At 40.6% G+C, this 21,444-nt stretch overlaps 1 protein-coding gene across 2 annotated transcripts in view; it reads right to left on the bottom strand.

The window, feature by feature from the left end:
- Nucleotides 1-6,309: 6,309 nt before the first annotated feature.
- The window catches only part of CEP170B (centrosomal protein 170B), a 365,718-nt gene continuing 350,583 nt past the window's right edge, over nt 6,310-21,444 (bottom strand). For both annotated transcript variants that reach the window (XM_069207322.1, XM_069207323.1), the window contains exons 18-19: nt 18,470-18,521; nt 6,310-9,727 (exon numbers count right to left, since the gene is read on the bottom strand). In XM_069207322.1, coding sequence (XP_069063423.1) covers nt 9,495-9,727; nt 18,470-18,521 — 285 coding nt within the window. In that variant the 3' untranslated portion in view covers nt 6,310-9,494. The remainder of the gene's footprint in view (nt 9,728-18,469; nt 18,522-21,444) is intronic.

Below are 21,444 nucleotides of genomic sequence, written 5' to 3'. Positions count from 1 at the left end.
GATAACTGTTGGGTGAGTCTAAGGTTTCCAAGGCTTTAGAGAAGGGTGATTGAGCTGAGGTAGACAAGGTCCTCTAAGCGAAAGATCTCCTAGAAGGATGAAGGCACTGGAGTCTATGATCAGTGAGCCACAAAGATCGTGATATTTCTGTAGAATTTGGTGTAGGGTCCTGGAGGTCTGTAGACCAGCGTGTCACACGTGCTCCATGGAGTAGGTCCCGGTATTGAAGATGCTGTAGCAAATGGTGTCTTTGAAGATATTGTGATAACCCTTCAGGGGCTGTGTTGGCTGTCTTGTCTGATGATCTTATATTGGGCAGGTGATGTTCAGTGCTGATGCTTCTGTCAGCCATGTTTTTGTCAGGAACAGAAGGTCCAAGGGGCTTTGTTCAGCAGGTCCGAAATATCTGTGCTGTGTCTGCTGATCTAACAGGTGTTGTGGAACATGTATGAGAATGACAGCTGTGTCTGATCGACTGGGGTGCTTGTTGCTGCTGGTGTGGTGTGATGAGTGGCTGTTGAAGTGTGGGCATAAGAGTGCAGGTGAAGCAACAGGAGGTACATGTGAATGCTTCATACACGTTGAGTAGTGGTGCAGTATGGAATCAGTTAGCAAGTGGCAGCTGGGGTTAAGAGCATGGAGAGACACAGCGGGGTAGCAGTGGGTAGGGATAAGCCCAGGGTTCCTGGCTCTGGGAGCAGTGCAGGCATCGATGGGTTAAGAGACTTGCATTTGGTGCACCTTTGGTGTGCCTGCTGACTACCTGAGCTGACGCTACCATTAAGATGGTCCTGTGAGGTAGTAGCAGGGGGTGGTGGGTGGTGCAGACTGTTCACGGGAGGTGGGAAGTCTGATATTGTGGTAAAAGGTAAATGGAGCTGGGGGAAGAAAGGCAGGAAAAGGGCAGAGCCTATGAAGAAACCGGAGGAAAAAGTACAAGAGGAACAAAAAGGCAGTGAAAGAATAGAATAAATTATTGGAAAAGGAGGCACAAAAAGAGGCACAAAAGTTTAAAAATGCAGAGGAGGCAAGAGTTCTAAGACCAGCCGAAATGTGAACAGAAAAGGGAGGCAAAACAGGCTAAAAGGCTGAAAAGAGGGCTCTAAAAGAGCTATGAAAGATGCAAAGAAGCACAAAGGCTAAAAAAGGCACAAAAGAGTTGGGCCTAGGTAGTCCATAGGTCTGAGTGCCATGTAAGCAAAAGGCAGGAGATATACTCCTCAGTTCTCATGTCCATGTAATGAAAAACTTCCCAAAGTCATTTTTCATTACTGTGAGGCCTGCCCCTATTATAGGCAAGCCCTGGCAATTCCTTATATTACCTTTAAGCTGTAATTCTTGAGCTGAGAGGAGTAGCTACATTATGTGTAGTACCATTAGAATGGTAATAATACATTCTCTCTCCTTGTTAGGTCAGATTTATTATTACTGTTTTAGAAATGCCATTCTTAGAAAGTAGGCATTTCTCTGTACTCTAGGTCCAGTGTTTCCACGCCTATCTCCAATACACATCTGGCTTGGGTTAGGTGACAGCTACACTTGTGCATTCCCTTCAGACACCCACCACACGGGATATGCAAACTGCACCTGCATGCATGTGCATACTGGTGGGTCTTCCTGGGGAAGAGGTCAGGAAGGGCTCACACTCACACCTCTGAGGGGTAGTGTCTGGAGTCCACACAAAAGCACTGATTACTGCCCACTGACAGTCTGGAGCAGAGGCTGACCTCAAAGGGGGACCTGTGCACTTTACAAGAACTCTTTGTAGTCACCCCACAAATCAAATGTACTTTTTGATATAAATATTGGGCCTATGACCCACTCAAAGCAGTAAACTTCTGGACTCAATACACCCTGCTGGAGTAAGGACTGCTGTGTGCCAGGATTGCCACTCTGCCAGGATTGACTGCTCTTAGGAACTGATGCCCTGCTTGGTTGTGCCACTTTGCTTCCTGCTGATCTCTGCCTGGCAACCTAGGACAACCTCCATGCCAGAGTGTCTCCGAGTGATCCTGCTTTCCCCTTACCACTTGCCCTGCAACTTTCACCCGAGCAGCTTCTGGACTGTTGTGCCACCCGCATCGCAACAACTTCACCCAAGCGGCCTATGCCTTGCTGCTTTCAGCACATCAAATTCACCCGAGCAGTCCCTGCCTGGTTTTGCCGCTCTCATTGCCTCAACTCCAGCCAAGCGGCTTCTGGCCCATCATACTGCGCGCATCAACTTCACTGAGCGGCCTTTGCTGTGCTTTGCTGCTCTCGCACCAATTTCACCTGAGTGGCCTCTGTCTTTCTTGCCGCTCTCTCGTTGCACCAACTTCATCCGAGCGGCCCCTGCCTGGCTTTGCCGCTCTCATCACATCAACTCCACAGAGCGGCGAGTGGCACCACGGGCCAGAAGCATCACATCATCTTCACCCAAGAGGCCTCTGCCTTGCTTTGCCGCTCTCATCACATTAACTACACCCGAGTGGCCTCTGCTGTGCTTTGCAGCTCTCACATCACACCAACTTTGGTTGAGTGGCCTCGGACTTACTTCACCGATCTTACCACACCAACTTCACCCAAGTGGACTCTGCCTTGCTTTGCCATTCTCACTGCATCAACCTCACCAAAGCAGCTCCTATACTGCTGTGCTGCTCTCATCGAAACAACTTTTCACCCAAGAGGTTTCTTTCCTTGTTCCACCACTTGCACAACACTAACTTCACGCAAGCGACTCCTGCCTCGCATTCTTATTGCAGCAACCTCACCCGAGCGGCTCTCCCCTGCTTTGCCACTCTCGTCTCTTTAGCTTCACTTGAGCGGCCCGTGCACAGCCCCCCACTAGCACCTCATCAACTTCAAACCTGGGCAACTCTGGCCCTGCGTAGTCGCATCCTGTCCTTGTAGGAGCACAATTACAGACATTAGACACTTCTACCGAGGAGTCCCCAGCACCATCTATTGACCCATTACTCTTTTTGAGCACATTTATCATACTACCTTCAGTCCTCAAAGCCAAATATTAATGCGTTGTATCAAACCTGAAACTTTCTAATAAACTACCTTTATGTTTGTCACTCTCCTCGCACCAACTTTACCATCGTGGCCTCTGCCTTACTTTGCCACTCTCATAGCATCAACTTCACCACCTGAGCGGCCTCTGCCTTGCTCTGCCGCTCTTGTCACACCAACTTCGCCCGAGTGGCCTCTACTTTGCTTCCCGGCTCCCACTGCATCAACCTCACCCGAGTGGCCTCTGACTTGCTTTGCCACTCTCATTGCACCAACTTAGCCTGAGCAGCCTCTTCCTTGCTTCGCCGCTATCACTGCATCAACCTTGCTCGAGTGGCTCCTACCCTGCTCTCACTGCAACAACTTTTTATCCAAGCAGTTTCTGCCCTGCTCCACTGCTTGCACCACACTAACTTCAGCTGAGCGGCTCCTGCCTTCCCGTTCTCAGTGCAGCAACCTCCCCCGAAGCAGCTCTACCCTGCTTCACTGCTCTCTTTTCTTTAGCTGCACTCGAGCAGCCCCTGCACAGCCCCGCCACTCACAACTCATCAACTTCAAACCTGGCGGCTCTGGCCCCAGCATCATCTTTTGACTCATTACTCTCTTCCTGCAAATTGATTGTATTACCTTCAATCTTCAAAGCTAAATATTCCTGTACTGTATCGAAGCTGAAAATATCTAGATAAATTAGCTTTGTTTTTCTATATACCCGTGTGAAGTCTCTTCCTGTGGTGTACCTCGTATGAATATTGTGTGTCTGATTAACATTGGCTTTATTTTTTCTGTCTCTTTATATAGTAATTTAGTACATCAACATGGTTATGCAAAGATAACTGGCAAAAGCCTCAGGCCCCATGGTCCTACACGGTCAATATCCCAAGTACTGCAACACCACCTTTGCGGAAACAGCATAAGTCTCTTAATACAACCAAGGAAGATATGTGAGGTGCCTTCAAGTTTTATTTCACTCAGTTAATTATCCAATCCTCAAAAAAATCATGTCCCAGAGTCTGGCATATTTTACTAAAATCTATGAGAAATCTTCTCTTATGCTAGTAACTAGATCATAATAAATGCAGTGCCAGCTAGGATTATTAAAATTGAAGGTTAGACAGGGAGGGCGCTCCTTTCCTTTTTTGAGACCTAAAATATAGAATTTTCTTCCTCCTATGCAGCAACTGTAGAAGCTAAAAAAAGAAAAAAAGCAACATGCAAAGTCATGTTTCATAAGCAGCTGTATTTGAAAATTAATTAGGCCATGTATTAACAAATAACATGTCCGATAAACAGAAAATCTGCCAGAACGTTTAAGCATGAAAACCAAAAAGGCAGGAAAATACATCATTCAATCAAGATACAAAAAAAGGTGATTTCTTCATCAGTATGGGCAAATGGCATGATGCTGATCAGAAGATGCCTGGGGTAACACAAACATTAGGCATCTAACCAATCACAGCAAAACAACATTTTGTGATGGCAGCATGATACAAGATGACTACAAGCGTGACCCTCACATTACTCAAATGATTGGGACTTTCCAAGGCATCAACAAAACTATTTCTTCACATCCCCTGTAGAATCAAATGCAGGCTCTTGGCCTCAGACCTATGTGGACATCCGGATGTCTGTCTGCTGCTGGGTGAATGAAACCATGCATGTAGCATGAGGTGTCTCATTTAACAAGCTTTACTTTACAAACTAATTGTCTGGGTACATTAGTTTAGCTGAGGTTATCCCAATTCTGAACACACTTTCAACCTTTGTCCTCATTGAATATCAGATAACGTGAACAAGACAAGATGGATTTCACATAAAACAAAACATGCTTCTACACACCTCTTTTGAGAGGTTCAGAAAGCTATTGAAAACCTGGCTAATTTAGTTCCATTAGTATGCTCCTACCTTCTATTTCAACTGTTGCAATAGCTCCGGGAAGCCCCAGTGTGGTACTTAAGCGCCTTACAAATCACATTAACATAACACAATTACACAAGTTATGAAATTTTGTATTTAATTCACAAACCAAAAAATATTTTTAAATATATAACTTTTTAATTTTAATGGGAAAGTTGGAGCTTTTCAAAATTTGGTTTTATCCCTAAAAGACAGAGCGATATGCTAGACTATAACATATTATTTTGACTTTTTGGCGCTCCTAATGCATGCTATCTTTTTGTTGGCCCATACAAGCGATTCAACTGAAGCCACCAATGCTAGATTTTGTTTGCTGTATTTGCGCTGCTCCCACGAATCACGCGAATGACACAAAATTAATATTTAACCTCCAATTACAAATTATTTCACAACTACATAGCATTTTTTAATATTAATTTTTCTTTTTTTTTTTTACACATACATACTTTATTATTCTGCCAATATGATTTAATATGCTAAGCAGCAGCAGATCCCTTAGTAGGAGTCACAGAATCTCGGGAATCCATGGAACCCAGGTTAAGAAACACTGGTCTGTTTGCACAACAAATCCACTCCCAAAAACACTATCTCACCACAAAGCCAAAACGTGTCTAATATTGGTAAACACTCTTTGTGAAAGTAAGATCAAAGTCTCTTCAAGATTCTGCATTGACATCTAAGTACCCCATTGCTATTTACAGCAAACGTAATGCATTCTGTAAATACTCTAAGAGACTTTGATTGGTCCTCCATCAGCCACTGGCTTCTTTATTTCAGGAACCTATGGCTACTAGTGTGAGACATTGACGATCACATCGTTGAATGACGTTGTGAATCACATCTTGGATCAACTCATGGGAGTATTTTATTTTCACCTTCTGTCTACTAGCTCGTTGATGTTTGCTCCCACACTTAAACTGTAACATGCGTGGGACTGAAAATGACACTCTGTCATGTCATCACACATTTAATACTTTATCCCAACAATACGCTGAATAAACAAGGCACATCTTTTCGAAATTATGTCCACCAAGAGGCATTTTTCGTAGTTTTTATGAGTATTAGTGTGTAATAGGCAAATGTATTGCCGTTTACAATGAAGTTGTCAAATATGTGGGCAATTCTGTTTTTGAAGTACGCACTAATCATATATATTTTTCAAAAAATGTATTTCTTTGTTCCTTGCTGCTAGCTGGGTATGTTCAAACAAGATGATGATGATAGTAGTACACTGGCATTGCAAAATAACAAATATAACTTATAATATATGTTTATATAAATGAGTTCTACCCAAATGAGTCTCACCAAAGCACACAGAACCTAGAGAATGCCCAGTATGTGTTTTTTTTCCCCTTTTTTTACCAACACCCACAAATATAGAACAAAGAAAAACATAGGCACTGTTGTAAAAGAACTATTTATTGGAATCATTTCATGACAAATTATATAAAATAAAATAGCAGTTTTAAACATACACAATACAATCTAGGAACAAAATGTACAGATATGCTCAGTGATCATCATAAAATAAATTATGCTGAAAATAAGAAAAAACTGGTGAAGAATCATTCAAATAAACAAGATGATTATATAAACATTTCAGAAAAAGGACAAAATGACAATCGGTATCCATTTCAAGTTATGTAAATGTGTTTTTTTTTTTATATCTCACAATCTCATCAATTTGCATTTGTAGTGCATGATAATGGTCTGACCTGGTGAACAAATCTGTACAGCATAATCAGCAGCATAACATCCACATATTTTAAGACAGGCACCATTCAGCACAAAGCGCACCCAAAGCGAGCAGGATGAATTCTTCTATTTGACTATGTTGAATAGAATTTAAAAATAATTTGTGGTTTTGTGAAAAAAGTGTCCCAAAATATATATACATGTTTAGCAAGCCCTAATTTGTACAACAGTTTTGCAGCATATTTCTGAAACAAAGGTGACTTTTGGGTTTACACTATCTCACGTGTACTCTGACAAAGGACAAAATACAGTACATGCATTCAAGTGTGCACATTCACTTCATTACAAAATAAAAGTAAGATTACCAAAAGGTTCGAGTGACACCTTCGGAAGAATTAGTGCACTGTTTCAGTGTCTGCAGCAAAGAGTGACATGAAAAAAAATTAACTCAAGAAAAACCCTGACTGTATATATTGGAACATTCTTTTATGTTGTTTTCAGACATTCATTAAATACATACAGTACATTTTAAAAACAAAAATGGCTCCATGTCTACAATATCGGGATCTGCTCTTTGGCTCAATCATCGGGTAACTATGAAGCAATCTGTTTTCATGACACCCAAGCACAGGGCACAAGTCGCATCACCATTCAAACAATAGAGGAGTGAAGATATGCTTCGCATGACATTTTTAAAGATTCATTACTTCAAAATAAAATTGTTTCTCCATTTTACATAGAGGAAATGTTGAAAAGTTGACTAAGGAGAATGTGAGTGATTTCACCATAGTGAACTGAACCAACTAGTTCAATGTTTGTAAATTCAATACATTATTACAATTTATATTATTATGCATATCTCCTCACAACCCACTGAAATTTTGTTATTTAAAACATTTTCAGGCCATACTCGAAGTGATGTTAGACAATTATTTTTAATATATTACAATATAAGGCTTAAGAAGAAACCTAAAATAAATTATATGATATGACTTCAAAGATAAATTGAAGATTGTAAAAGTGCTCAGAAAAGGATTCAGGTTATTCCACATCCCCCGCTGTTCTAAGAAACTTAAACTTAAGAAAACAAACTTTGGTCACTTTGCAATGACAAGATTGATGAGCAGAAAGTCTGTACTGTAAACGTACAAAATAAAGAAGCCTAACTAGCACATAAGATCTTTACAAGATTAAGGTGCAGTGGATCATCCTGCATACAGCATTTTCAAAATAAATAGGGAAAAAATTACTAAACAGACATATTCTGTAGCATTTGAACAACAGACACTCATGAGGAAAGAAGCTTCCCACTTATCTGGTATTCCAAACATTAGGTTTACCACACTAGCATAACACCACTGAAGAGCAGCTGACAACATCAGTTGAAAAAGAAAATGGCAACATTTTGTTATTAAATGATATTTGTTCAAGGATTGGTTTCCAAATCCACAGTATTTGCATGGTGACTGCCAAATGCTATTAGGTTTAACACTGAAACATCACACATTAATCATGGCTTAAAAGGATATATTTGCTCTAAACTTTTTCAATGTATCTATTAGACGTTATATTAGTTTTAACCCTACAATAATAGGCTAGGGATCATTTAGATCAGAGGTGGATTAAAGTTCTTAAAGGCATTCATCCAAAAGAAGAATCTCTGAATCCAATAAAAACCTACCCATTTGGCCACTAAGAACTTTGGCCCCTTTAGCTTTGCAGGAATAGAAATGTGAAGATTTTTTAGCGCATTCTAAATATTCATGCGCAATACCCACAAAGATTTGGTAAAAAATAGTTTCCAAGTGAAAATCATTAATATATCTAATATAGCTGTAAGTACATTTTTTTGTCAATGTGACAAAATAAATGTTAGGAAAGTTGTATGGCACTACCAGCTATATTTACTTTTATGTTCTACTTAATACAGCAATAAGTTATCAGTCATAATGTATTTTGCAAAGGTTACAACTGAAGTAATAAAAATGTACTGATGCTGACCCTTGATAATACAATATGAAAATATTTTAACCGACAGCTAGCTAAATCATTTCTCTGGCACTGTAAATGGTACCTGGATTGTGCATGTTTATAATGAGCACCAATCTGACTTTCTTGCATTTATAATTCTTCTTTATCAGAAGTTTGTTACTCAAAACTATAGCATCCCTTTCAACACATTGCTTTCCATTATTTTCAGCACTGTGAATTAAAAAGCAGTGTTTGGCAAAAGAATTCCAGAAACAAAAAGACATGTCCACTATCAAATTACATTATGAAACCTACATTTGTAAAAATGTGTTGATGTCTATTATGTAATTTTCAACATTTGCTAACTGCAAATGCTTTGTGACTGGATGTTTTTAAATCAGAATTTGTTTATGAATTACTGAAATGTAGCAGTTCAACAATTATATTGCTCAATTTTTTTCTGGTGAAAACATCTGATGCTTTCCCAAGCACGTTTGTTACAATGTGGACTTCAACAAGGAAAATACTACACTATGAAGTTAAAATGAGGCACTACCTGCAGGAAGCTAAAACAAACCAACCTTGAGATATTGAGAAACTTTAGACACGTTAATCTATAAAACCTTGAACCTGTTTTGCTATTATGGCACATGTAAAGAATATCCCCCCCCCCCCATCAAATAAAAATCAAAATGTGCTAATAAGCTGAATGTGTGCTTCTCCACAGTGCTAGTCTTATTTTCAGAGCATACACAAATCCAACATTCACTCATAACAGCTGAGATCCAATTTGTGCATTATGTCAGCAATCTACAAATCTATCTTCTCTCCAAATGCAGACAACAGGCACATTGATTCATTCAGAATACTAATGCCACAGAATAAGACAAATACAACCATAAATGTACATATACACACTAGACCGCGTAGCTTTCTTCTTCGTCAGTAATGATTTTAGATACTTTTATGCCAGAAGATCCAGAGTTCAATTTTTGAGTATAAATTCTTGTTGGCCCAGAAGGATTAGAATCAACTGCAGCAATGTTTGTAGTCCTCATTTTAGAACCTGCAGTTTGAGTTGAAACAGATGGGCCCTTGTTGCTTGTAATCACTTCTAAATGTCCAGCGGGGTCAATAATAGCATTTATAACTGAAGGAAGGAAAGAAATGTAATTAGATTTTTAACAGTTAACTCAGTTTTTGTGAATGTTATAAATGCCAATATAATAATGCATCATTTTTAAACAATTAACACCCTGGATGGAATATTTTGTGATGGACAGTCAATCAGACTTCTTTTTTTGTGGACTGTAAGTTTTACGATGGGCCCACAGAGGGAGCACTCTTGGCCCACCAGCACCCTGCTCCTGTGGTACACCTGTTACTCGGGGACATTACCCTCAGCCCTCACTTGTAACTCATCCCAGTTTATAAAGCTACTTCAAAGGATGCTTTAGACTACTAGTCTGCAGCAGCTCTTGTTTTAAAAACTGAACTCGCAGCCTCTTCATACAGGCTCATCCCATTCCTTGTCAATGGGAAGATGTAAGACCAGATGACCTTTTAAAAAAAAAAAAAAAACTGACATGTTTATTTTTTTCCTATAGTTTTGAACTAACATTCCTTGAATTATAAGGAAAGAAGGTGGGTGTGTCTGAGTGAGAGTGGCTTCTCAACAAAGGTCCTGCTGGAAAGATCCAGAGGAGATGTTTGTTCATCAACCACAGTGATATGAGTTCAGAAGGAGGGTGTGCTAATTGCTTTCCTCTACCTCCTTCCTTCAGCTACCACCTTCATACATATGCACATTTCTGACAATAACTTTTATTTACTATGCACAATCACAGAATCATGGTGCCATTCTCGGATGTCATAATCAATAACTACTCCTGTAAGCTCCAAAATAGCGTATACAGAAAGTCTAAAACATTACATGCCATAACCAACTTAAAGTCTCTCGGCCAGGCATTAGCACACATATCCAAAAAAACCTGCATAACTGTTGTCATCAATAGACCAATCAATGGAAAATATTTTGACATCCAGTATACAAAGGACACAAGTTTATAATTTCTGGTGCTCCATACATCATGGGAAAAAGAGCTAATATGGAAAAATCAATCTGAAAGAACTAGTTGTGTTCTGTAAGTAACACGGTATACCATTCCAAAACGGTATCTCACATACACATGCAGGAGTGAATGGTGGAAGAAATTCTCTCCTCTTAACTGATTTAGTTGAAGCCACACTCATAAAAGCTCTTAGGAACTTATTTTCAAAAGCAGGTTTTAAAGTAATCTGAACAGCATCCAAAATGGCGAAAGATATGGAAAGGATAACATGGATAGAATGTACATTCTAATTTTAAAAATATTCAACAATACCTAAAGTGAGGAATTAGAAGCTGGTGAGGTAAAAAAATAGATATGTTAAAAAAAGCAAAAAGTGAACAGAAAAGGAATTAGGTATTCGGATAGATGAGCCTTGGGTTTAATTACCATGAGTAATGTGTCAGAGGTTTAGCTTACACGTTTACCTGACACTGTTGATTGTCAGTATCATCAGTAATAAACATTTTTCTGACCCATTCATTCCTTGGGAGCATGCATCCTGAAATATTTACTGATCCGTTTATATACAAGATGAATAAATGTGGGGCCAATGACATTGCTTAGCACGCCCCTGTACTCAATTTTAAATAGATGCGCTTGTACCGCCCTTACTGTGCCTGGCCCTGAACTACTGTACAGAAATATCACTGTAACACAATGCAATAGTCTTTGGTCAATTCCCAGAGGGGCACTAATAAGACAGAGCCTACAATGTCAAATGCAATTTAAAGATCCGGGAAAATCGTATTTGTGGGGGGCTGCTCACTAGAAGGTGTAGTTTTACAGTTAACTATTGTCTGAGAAACTACAGCTTCACATGCATTGAAATCCACATTGCGAGGAGGAGAGGATTCTATTTCTTCAGCTCATCGTGTTTAGAGATCTGCACTCAACAGATGATAATTATTTTACTGGCTTCATTCTATCCACCCAGAAAAGAGTTTAAAAAAAACCTCCAGGGGCACTGACTGATATTGAGCTAACCAAGAGACAACAATTCAGTGTTGTGGTGAAACTTCTTAAGAAAATGATTACATACCCTCCCCTTTATTCAACATCTCTCTCCACAACCACATCCCTAGGGCCTGATTCATCAACAAAGTAAAAGTGCATGCATAGATTTGAAACTTTACCTAAACATACTTTATATTTTTCCAACTCATAAGCATTCTCAGTAAAAACACTGGAAAGCTGTACTAGGTGCTGGTTTTCAGGCATGCTTTTGTGAATGTTACATGCAAATCCCACAGGCTCCTACTCCTCCATCAATCTACATAGCGTAGATTCAAGCAAAGGCTAAAAGAGCCTATTCTGTAACCACATTTCTTTTTAAACTGGTGGGTAAAATGTTTGTTCAGTGGAGAAAGATCTTCGCTTACACCTCCACCAAATCTGGGGGTGATTGGTTCCCCTTCCCATACCAGAGTCATTTTCTGTCCCGTTCCAGGGAACATAAGGGTGGGATCACAGTTTGTAAATGCTCATTAACATACTATCTCATAGGCATCCCCAAACCTACAAGGCTAACCATGCCATGTAATGCTCACTTCCCACCCTCAGTGTGACATTTACTACTGCAATTTTGTACGCACTTGTGGCAGAGAACTCTGGAGTACTTAATGTATGCCTCCCAGGAATCCTTTTGTGAATTCCTCTCAGGTGTAAATGAGTTATTTTTGGCCATAACCATACGTTTATTACCAAAATGTCACTGTAGTTCCTACTCTGTAAACAAAGATTTTCCTTCTTTTACTCTCAAATATAGTGCACTTGACACAACACTACTTAAAATAAACAGATACAAACTAGTCATTTGAGCAAAAGGAGTTTATTCAATTTCATTAATTAGGTCACAGGAAGTCCTGTTAGACTCACAATGCCTGGAAGCAAGAATAGAGCAGTTAAGAATGAGTAGCTTTATTTAAATGGCTTCTACTGCCTTTTAAGATTTTGTTCCAATAATGTAACATTCTTTCAGCTAAACCTTTTTAAATAGAATATGCAAAGTCTCCTTTAATATCATCTTCATGTAACTTTACAGTAACTAAAGGTGTGTGTATGTGTTGTCAATTATATGACAAAAGGCTGACTTTGTTCACAGGATTTTGGTTTTTGGTCCTTATTAAATCGGACATATGTTGAATGCACACTTAACAGTCAAAGTAAATATTCTGCAGACTGGTCAACATTGGTTGAAAGGTTTGGTTTAGGGATTAAAACTGACTGGTGTCCCAAAAGCTAGACTTCTCATTATTGCTTTAAGAAGGATTTCTGTTTTTCCCACCAGCAAAAAGGTTTACAGATTCACACCAAACATGACATTAAGAAAGAGCTTTCTCCACTTTTTTTGTTTTGATGCAAGTCTGTTCAGTATATTTTGACAAACCTGATACAGACCTAGACAAATATACAGATACCTGTGTAGTTACGGGTTTGTGAACAACTTTTAGGTATATGTTTTTAGCTTTGACATCATAACTATAAAGTAAACTAAAGTGTTTTTGTGATTTTGCACAGCTTTATTATTAATAACAGAGTAATATGTGAAGCAAGTGGACAACTACACGTTTTTCAAATGTATTTCTGAATTTCTTACTTTTTGTAATGATATTCTTTGCCCGTACCATACTCTACAGGTGCTGGGTGAGTATGACTTGCTTGCCTAGTATATGTGTCTGACGATTCCACTACAAATGATCTGTGACAAATATCCCAAAAGACATTACTTAAACCTGCAGGGCTTGACCTCGGGCTAACCCTGGATCAATGTGAATACAGTGCCTGGCCATCAATACCTGCAGGACAGGCCCTGATGTGCCCTCATGCCTCAGCCTTGCACCCAATACCCGGTGTCCACTGGATCTGCTGAAAGCACTCTGCAGCTGTGTCCTACAAACATTTTGGGGCCTGAACCAATGTTCAAATTATTGGCACTGCAACTTTGTTTAAAGAAATGTACAGACCACAGGCACATTTTGGTATGTTCCCAGCCAAGACAACAGGAGTATTTTATACACTTTCGCAATATGTCCTGGTCTCACCTGCAGATGGAAGATGTTCAGCCCAGTTCTTCCCCTCTCCCCCTCCCCCCTCCCCCAACAAAGTCAAGATATCTCAGAATTTGTCCCCAGTTTAACACTCAATTCACTACCACAAGTGACAAAAAAGATTTTGCTGCAAAGGTATTGTCTGATCTCAAACAAACAGTGAAGTGTTGACATCCTTCACTACAATTTTGGAAGACTTCACTAGACTATGTGTTGGTGCGGGAAAACAAGTGCTAGTGCACTTTATTCCAGTGCAAGGAGCACATTGTGAGATTACAGTGTACCGAAACATGACGGCGAGGAAAGACTCTTTTGGGGAAATTGTTATGAGCAAGAAAGAAAAAGCCTTTTTAAGTAAACCTTTTGCAAGATGGGTAGCCATGTATACCAAAGCCAGCTTAAAAAAAATTGCATTACCCTATGCCAATAGTTTGGCCATTTAAAGCTGTGACCTGCAGGCTTTGCCACTGCTTGGCTATTTTGCTCTCACGTCTCCATTTTAAAAAGTGTGCTTCCATGTCATGTTCTACATCCTGTTGTCTGTTTTTAGGTTAAGGGTGCCCTGTTTTCATCCTGTTTGCAGTGCACCTTTGCCGCTGTCTTTCTTGCTATGCATCAGCACTGAGTCACAGATCTGTCTATATCTGAGACAGCTCTTTTCTCTCCAAGCTATCTTTTGAAGGAGAAAGCCAATGCAGCTTCAAGAGAGAAATATCTATTCCTCTGTATCCATTTGTGCTCAGAAAAGCCTTTTACAGTCAATAAGTTTAAAGTTAATAAACCACAATGATTAACGTCATCCTGCTTTATACCTGGGTTGGCATTAAAAAAACATTTTTCATTCACAGACTGAGCAGACCTTCCTCTTGTTTCTAACTCGAACACAGCCCATGTCAAACACTGAGTTAATTAGATTAACTGGTTCAGCCTAATTTTAGAATTACCCACCAATACAATACAACCTAATAACAAGAGTTGAGGCCTTGAAATCATAAACACTTTAATTGAATAACAAGTCAGAATGGTCCACTGTCTCAAGGCTATGAGCCTCCATTTGCTGGGAATTTCAACACCTCTGCCCTGTAGGAAGTGCCTCTTTTGACCTGGTCAGCCCCCCCACTTTCTGCCTGGTTTCTGGTACAATTTCGATTGAAAGTGCTCTGGGTCCTGCTAAACAGGTCCCCAAGCGCCAGATCTTTTTCGCTAAAACTGCACTGTTGTTTTTCCCAAACGGCAAACCTTTAGCTGCCACGTTTAAGTCTCCAGTAAATGGTATCCCTGGTTCCTAGGGAATGGGATACTAAAGGAAGGCACCTGAGGTCTGCAGCACAGATTGTGCAACCCTCAGGGACTCTCTCACTAAGTGCACTTAGTGCTGCTTTTGCAGGCTGCATGTCTTGTTGCAGACCTATAAAGTGAAAACACAACACAGCACACCAACTGTGTGCTCTGTCCCCTGCATACTGCATGCAATATATGTAAGTAACCCCTCTGGCAGGCCTTCCAGCCCTAAAAGCAGGGTGCATTATATTGCATGTGAGGGCAGACTTGCATTAGCAGATATGCTCCTGCTTTGTCGAGTCTCAGGCACAGTAAGTGAAACAGTGACGCCATTTTAAGTACAGGTGCTGGACATTGATCATTACGAGTTCCCCAGCTACATGATGCCTTCAATGACAATAGGGATGTTTGGTATCAAACATGTTGTATTAATAAATCCTCATTGAATCCAGTGAAGGATTTATTAACACATGCACACAGAAGGCACTTTAGAGGTGCCCCCTGAAAACCTACCAACTCCTAGTGAGGCACTGACTGGTCAAAACCAGTACAGCCACTTAAGACAGAGTTCTGGTCCCATGAGGTGAGAGCCAATGCTCTTGAGGTCTCAGAACAAAGGCCTGCTCTGGGAAGAGGTGTGACCTCTCCCAGGCAAGAAGGACATTCCAGAGTAGGGAGCTTCATAGGCTTTGCTGCCTTTGAAGTGTGACCCAGGCCTCTCAAGTTGGTGGCCGAAGTATATTAGGAGGTGTGCCCACTTCATGCCAGTCCGACCCCTAGGGTTGACGGACACCACTTTTTAAATTCCTCCATCTTGCGTAGAAGGAATATGGCCAATAGGTTTAGGAATATGCCCACTTCCCAAAGGAAGTGGTCATAGGAAGGGTGCAGGCACCCTAAAGGTGAGTAGCCCATTTGATACCACCTGACACCCAGTAATGCCCCTAACTTCAGTATTTAGGTGGTACCCCTTAATTCTAGAATCAGATTCCTGTCGACCTAAGAAGAGCCCGACAAAACCAAAGTTAGCCTGTAGAGAAGATTGAAGACACCAAATGACTTGGCCCCAGCCCTGCTGGCCTGTCTGCTGCCTACTCACCTGTGAGCAGTGTATCTTTGGATCCGCCCCAGCTCGGATCCCCCCTCCCCCCAGTCTCCATTGGTTAACATTGGGCACCGACTCAAAATTCTACTTCTGAACTCGACTGCCCCTGTGGTGCTGGGGGTGCACTCTTGGTGCTGATCTGAAACTCACCTGGTGTTGACATTAAACCCTTAGGACTGGAACTTTAAGTTGTGTACTTACATGCAAAACTCCATCTTTATTTCCCTCCATAGGTTAACATTCGAGGCACTGTGTCGATTTTTGAAACTAAAAAGTATTTTTATTTTAAAAACTGCTTACCTTATAATGAAGGTCTTTGGTTCAGAGCATTTCTAAAAGCAGATGTTATTTTTCTAAATTGGTCTCAGATGTATTTATTGAGTGTGTGTCGTACTTATTGCCGCTGGAAGTACAACAAATGCTTATCACAACTCCTTGATAAGCCAAATTGCTCACCAACACTACCACAAATAGCGCTCTAGACCTATTTATTGCTGCCTCAGCACCTCCTTGGGGATCCACTGGACTCTCTGAACACTGTATTTCATTTTAGTACACTCTATAGAGAGCCGGCGTCCTACATGTCCCTACAAACTAACTGGCTGCGTTATAGTTATGCTCCGAGTCTTTATTTAATATGCATAAAAACTCATGATAGTGTTCTGCACAAACCAACAACGGTGAGTGTCAAAGGCCCAATGTCACCCCTATAGCTATCCCGCCCCAACCACTGTTGTCCAGAGAGTATATACTAAACCACAATTTATACAACATGTATGGTACCGTTAGTGTAGTTCAAGTATTCTTTCAGAGAGGTCATTTATCAAGTGGTGTAGGCACCAGTGGGAGATTGTCAAAGTAGGACTCTGAGTTCATTACATGTGGTCGGGACCTCTATTTCACTGACAGAAGAGTAGCTAGTATAAAACCAATATATAGTGATCCTACATTCAGCATAAATTAGTGCCATTCCCACAATTAGCCAGAATCAGGCCCCCATCACCAGCAGCTCAGATGGGAAACACATTTTGGCATGGTGTCAGGCAAGCCACCCCCTGCACTGTGACACATCACCAAGTAAGATACATGAAATCTGCATCTAAAGATCCACATCAATCACAAGACCCTTAGGCGTTTGGGTGTATAAATTTGATAAACTGCAGCCACTTATGTTTGTAGTTAAAAGACTTGCTTGGTTTGACCACACAACTTTTTCAACCCATCACATGACAAAAGAAAGTGCTCTGACCTGCTCTCCTCAGACTCAACTTCTAAATGCCAACCCAACCTTGCATACCTTTGGGTACCTTTCTACATATTATAGACTAACCTGCTCCTCACTCAGAATACACATAGTAATCCTATTTCGGGGAGAGCACGCCGCTGGTAGGTTACTTCAACCGACACCGCCAAGTCCCAAAAGTGACTGGCTGGACCGTGTTATTCCCCAAGGGGCCCCCCACATGAAGAGGGATGGACGACCTTTTTTGATTCAATTTTTGACGAGACAGTTTTCCCAAATGTAAGTGACTATTATACATTTTCATATACATAATAGATAGTGTCTCTTTCATTTCCCATACAGTCAGGAGAAGTTTTGTTGATTGTAGGTCCTGATGAAGCGTTAGAGGATCTTTCATGACCACATTACGCGAAACATGTTGACCAGACCTTAGGGGTCAGTTGACAATTTCCCAGATCTCCAGGCATTTTTAAGTGGTTGAGCATTAACCTCATTCTCCACTTTCTATACGTTTTTAATCTTGATCACAACCTCTTGATACAACTATTAAAGTAGACTGCTGTGGGGCTGCTAATCAATTTTAATTTTTCTACTCTCCTGCAATAATGAGTGTCTGACCTCTACAACCGCAACGGCAGCCACCTCTAAAAGATCTCCGGTAAAGAGCCCCCGAAAGGGGAGCCCGTCAGATATTGCACCCCCGGTCTGACGAGGAGCTTCCCGATGATGAAGCATGACATCCATCTGGGTGTGTGAGGGCTCTTGCTCCTGAACTTTAAATGTCCCCCTAGATACATGGAACAGTGTACCCTTTTGTTGTTGAGATACACATAGTAATATACAACAGGTAATATGTTTCTGGCTGAACTGGGATCCCAGGTAGCAAGAAGGAAAGTGAGTGTCTAATCCTGTAATATAGGAACACTTCAATTGCATTTCAAAAACTCTCCCTTTATGAAAGCTTAATTTGTTTAGTAACCTTTCAGATGTTTACACAACATTATAATGAGGAACACCAGATCGGCAAGCCAGCTTTCACTGTCACAAGTGCATCCCACCAGAAATCAATTAAAACTAAACCGAAACACACACAGCAACAACCTACCTTCTAACTGTTTCTGAACTCGTCTTAGTTCTTTCAAGATGCAGCTTATCTCCTAAAAAAAAAAGGAATGTAAAAAGGGTGTAATTAATAAAAATATTTATCAATTTGGCTGCAGATGACATGAACCATTTTGAAGGGAGAAGCCTGCGAAAGCACAAAAACACACCGACCACACTAACAGCTTAAAGGGGTGATATCAATAAGAGTAACTGGTGCTCTCACTCAATTATCTATCAGATTATTCAAACGGTGCCACTTACTGGGGCTCCAACCCAACATTAGCCCCAAATGATAACAACTCCTGTTACCCAAACTATAAATTACAGCAGCACACGTTACAAATTTATCAGCATCAATAGTCCATGTTTATAAGAGTCCACATTCAAATCAATCTTCATGAGTTTGAGTCAAAGTATTTTTTATTATTATTCTTCTTGAGAGATCTGGTATCCAATAATTGCTCACATTCCCGTCCCAGTCAACACGTGTTTCAGTATGATGTTTTATGTTAATTATAAATACTATGAAACTGTCTGTTGTAAGAAGTCCTGATGAAGTCAAGGGGTAATCCCCAGACGAAACACGTGTTGACTGGGACGGGAATGTGAGCAATTACTGGATACCAGATTGATTTGAATGTGGACTCTTATAAACATGGACACTCCTACCACAAATCAAGCTGTTTAGGTCTGACTAGACTGCTTTGAGCAGGGCAGTCAGCAGAGGTTATCCAAGTCCTAGGTAAATGGGGACAGGGTCTTGTGGGAATGATAGTCCAGGAGCAAAAGGTGCCCATTGATTGTTGTGCCATTCACATGTTTGTCAGTCCACATTATAGCCATTGGTTGAGTAGAACTCATTAGTGACATGAAATTTTCTTTGACTGTCCGAGTCTGCATGGAGGTTTTCTTTTGTACTAGCAGGACCCTGTAGAATGTGGCAAGACCTGGGGCCTCTTCATGCAAGCTCTGGAGCTGCATAAGCACTGTGTTCCCATGCAAGCATTCCATTTGGATGGAGAGTACCCTCCGTAGTGCTGTCAGAATTCTGAGAGGGGATCCTATCAGAGATTGCCAAACTCTTTCTTCAGTATAATTTCAACACTAGCTAACTTACTCCTCCTGCAACACGCAAAGGTTGACTCCACTCTGCACCATGGAACCACAGGCATAGTTTAACCGAATGTTCGAAACTAAGACAGGAGTGGGACTTCCTGAAAATAGCTACTTTAAGCACAGAAGAACTACAAAGGCAGCATCTATCAACACAGAAAAGGGCTACAATGTTGGAATACACAGGCAAAAAAGGCCAGATACTAACAACTGCAGGTAGCTTAGTGGTTATGTACTTTTAATCAATTTATCAAGTTGTGTCTACCTTAGGGCTCTCAAGATGTCACAAGTCAGGAATGAGCAGATGACATAGGTATAGCTTTTACTTTCCATTCTGGTACCTGTACTTTCATTTTTTCACATTACAATTCAGCACTACAATAAATAACCACCTGGATACCCTAAAGATTTCTAACAATGGGCAATATTAGGCAAACAATTATTCACTAAAGTTAATTTGGAAGAAGGGGGAGATTGCTTTATAACAAAGCGACTGCTTATATCTGTTTGACAAGACAAAGTTGTGGGGACGTCCATTCATAGTTGTCCAGTGGATCAATATCTTGCAGAACGTTTTTAGCTAGTCGTGTCCTTTTAGCCTTCAGCACTTTGCCCACTATAACTTTTAAAACTGTACTTACAGCGTTAGCAATGAAATTAAAATTTGCTAAATGCAAAGTGCAGTTGGCTGAAAAGCAAGAGACCGCGTGATCTGTAACAAGATTATTAGCCCACCTGGAAGCTATGCATACGAATCTGTAATTCAAAAAATACAAGCCCCCCCCCCCCACTCTAACTCCCCACTCATTGCTTCAGATTGATGCACACAGCCAATGACAAAGTGGACATATACTGAAATTCTCTGACACCCTTGCCTGAATGTGTGTATGCATGAACAAGCACATACCCACACACATCCAACTATAGCATATATTTATATTAATAAGCAGAGGCAGAGCAAAACGTATAATTCCATTCATTAAGATCACATTAACATACACAAGGCATCAATATATGAAGACCAGTAGGTTTAGAAGTACATATGCACATGCAGGTCTCAAGGGACACAGACACAAACAAGTATTTGTATGCATCCAGAACAGCACATATTCAGACAGTCATGCATACGATTACTGTTGACATGCATACAGAAAGACATGGACAAACAGATGAATAGGTAATACATGAATTTGTGGTTGGGTGATCCCTAGATGCACAAGTATGAGGGGATATACCTATGACTCCATCAATGTGAATAAATTGATGCATAGATTGATGGCTGGATTGGTGCGCTGATGGAGGGATGAGTAAAAGCGAGTGGGTGGATGGAGCCTGGGAAAGGATTGCACACATGTGGCTGGATGGACAGCCCATTTATTCATCCATGCAACTCACTCATCAGCCTACCAACTCATCCAGTATCCATCCATGGTTTTGCTTACCCATTCATTTCTACATCAGGGCACTCCTCATTCACGTACTCGATCTCTCATTGCTTCATCGTTGTACTCAGTTACCCACTAATCCATTCTTACAACCAATGACCCACATTTGTATTTACACCTGTACATAAAGGCATTACGAAATCAATGAAGAAGCAATTTCACTTAAAAAATAAGACTGACTTATTGGCTGGGTCAATGCTGGATAAAGAATTTATGCCGACCTTGTCATTTTAGGTGCATTACAGGGTTTATGTTCCAGTGCTCTGTCTGTGACAAAAGGTGAACCTTTCCAGATATTTGTTAATGGAAGTGAGGAAACTGTACTGATCTTGCTTTAGTATATCTGCTAGTTCCAGTGTTCACTGAATATGTTCATGAAGTACAAACTAAATTAACTTCATAATAATCCCTCAAGATC

Source organism: Pleurodeles waltl, chromosome 9, assembly GCF_031143425.1.
Source record: "Pleurodeles waltl isolate 20211129_DDA chromosome 9, aPleWal1.hap1.20221129, whole genome shotgun sequence".
Taxonomy (NCBI): Eukaryota; Metazoa; Chordata; class Amphibia; order Caudata; family Salamandridae; genus Pleurodeles; species Pleurodeles waltl.
Note: the sequence above shows the minus strand (reverse complement) of the source record. Positions and strands in the feature narration are given on the sequence as shown.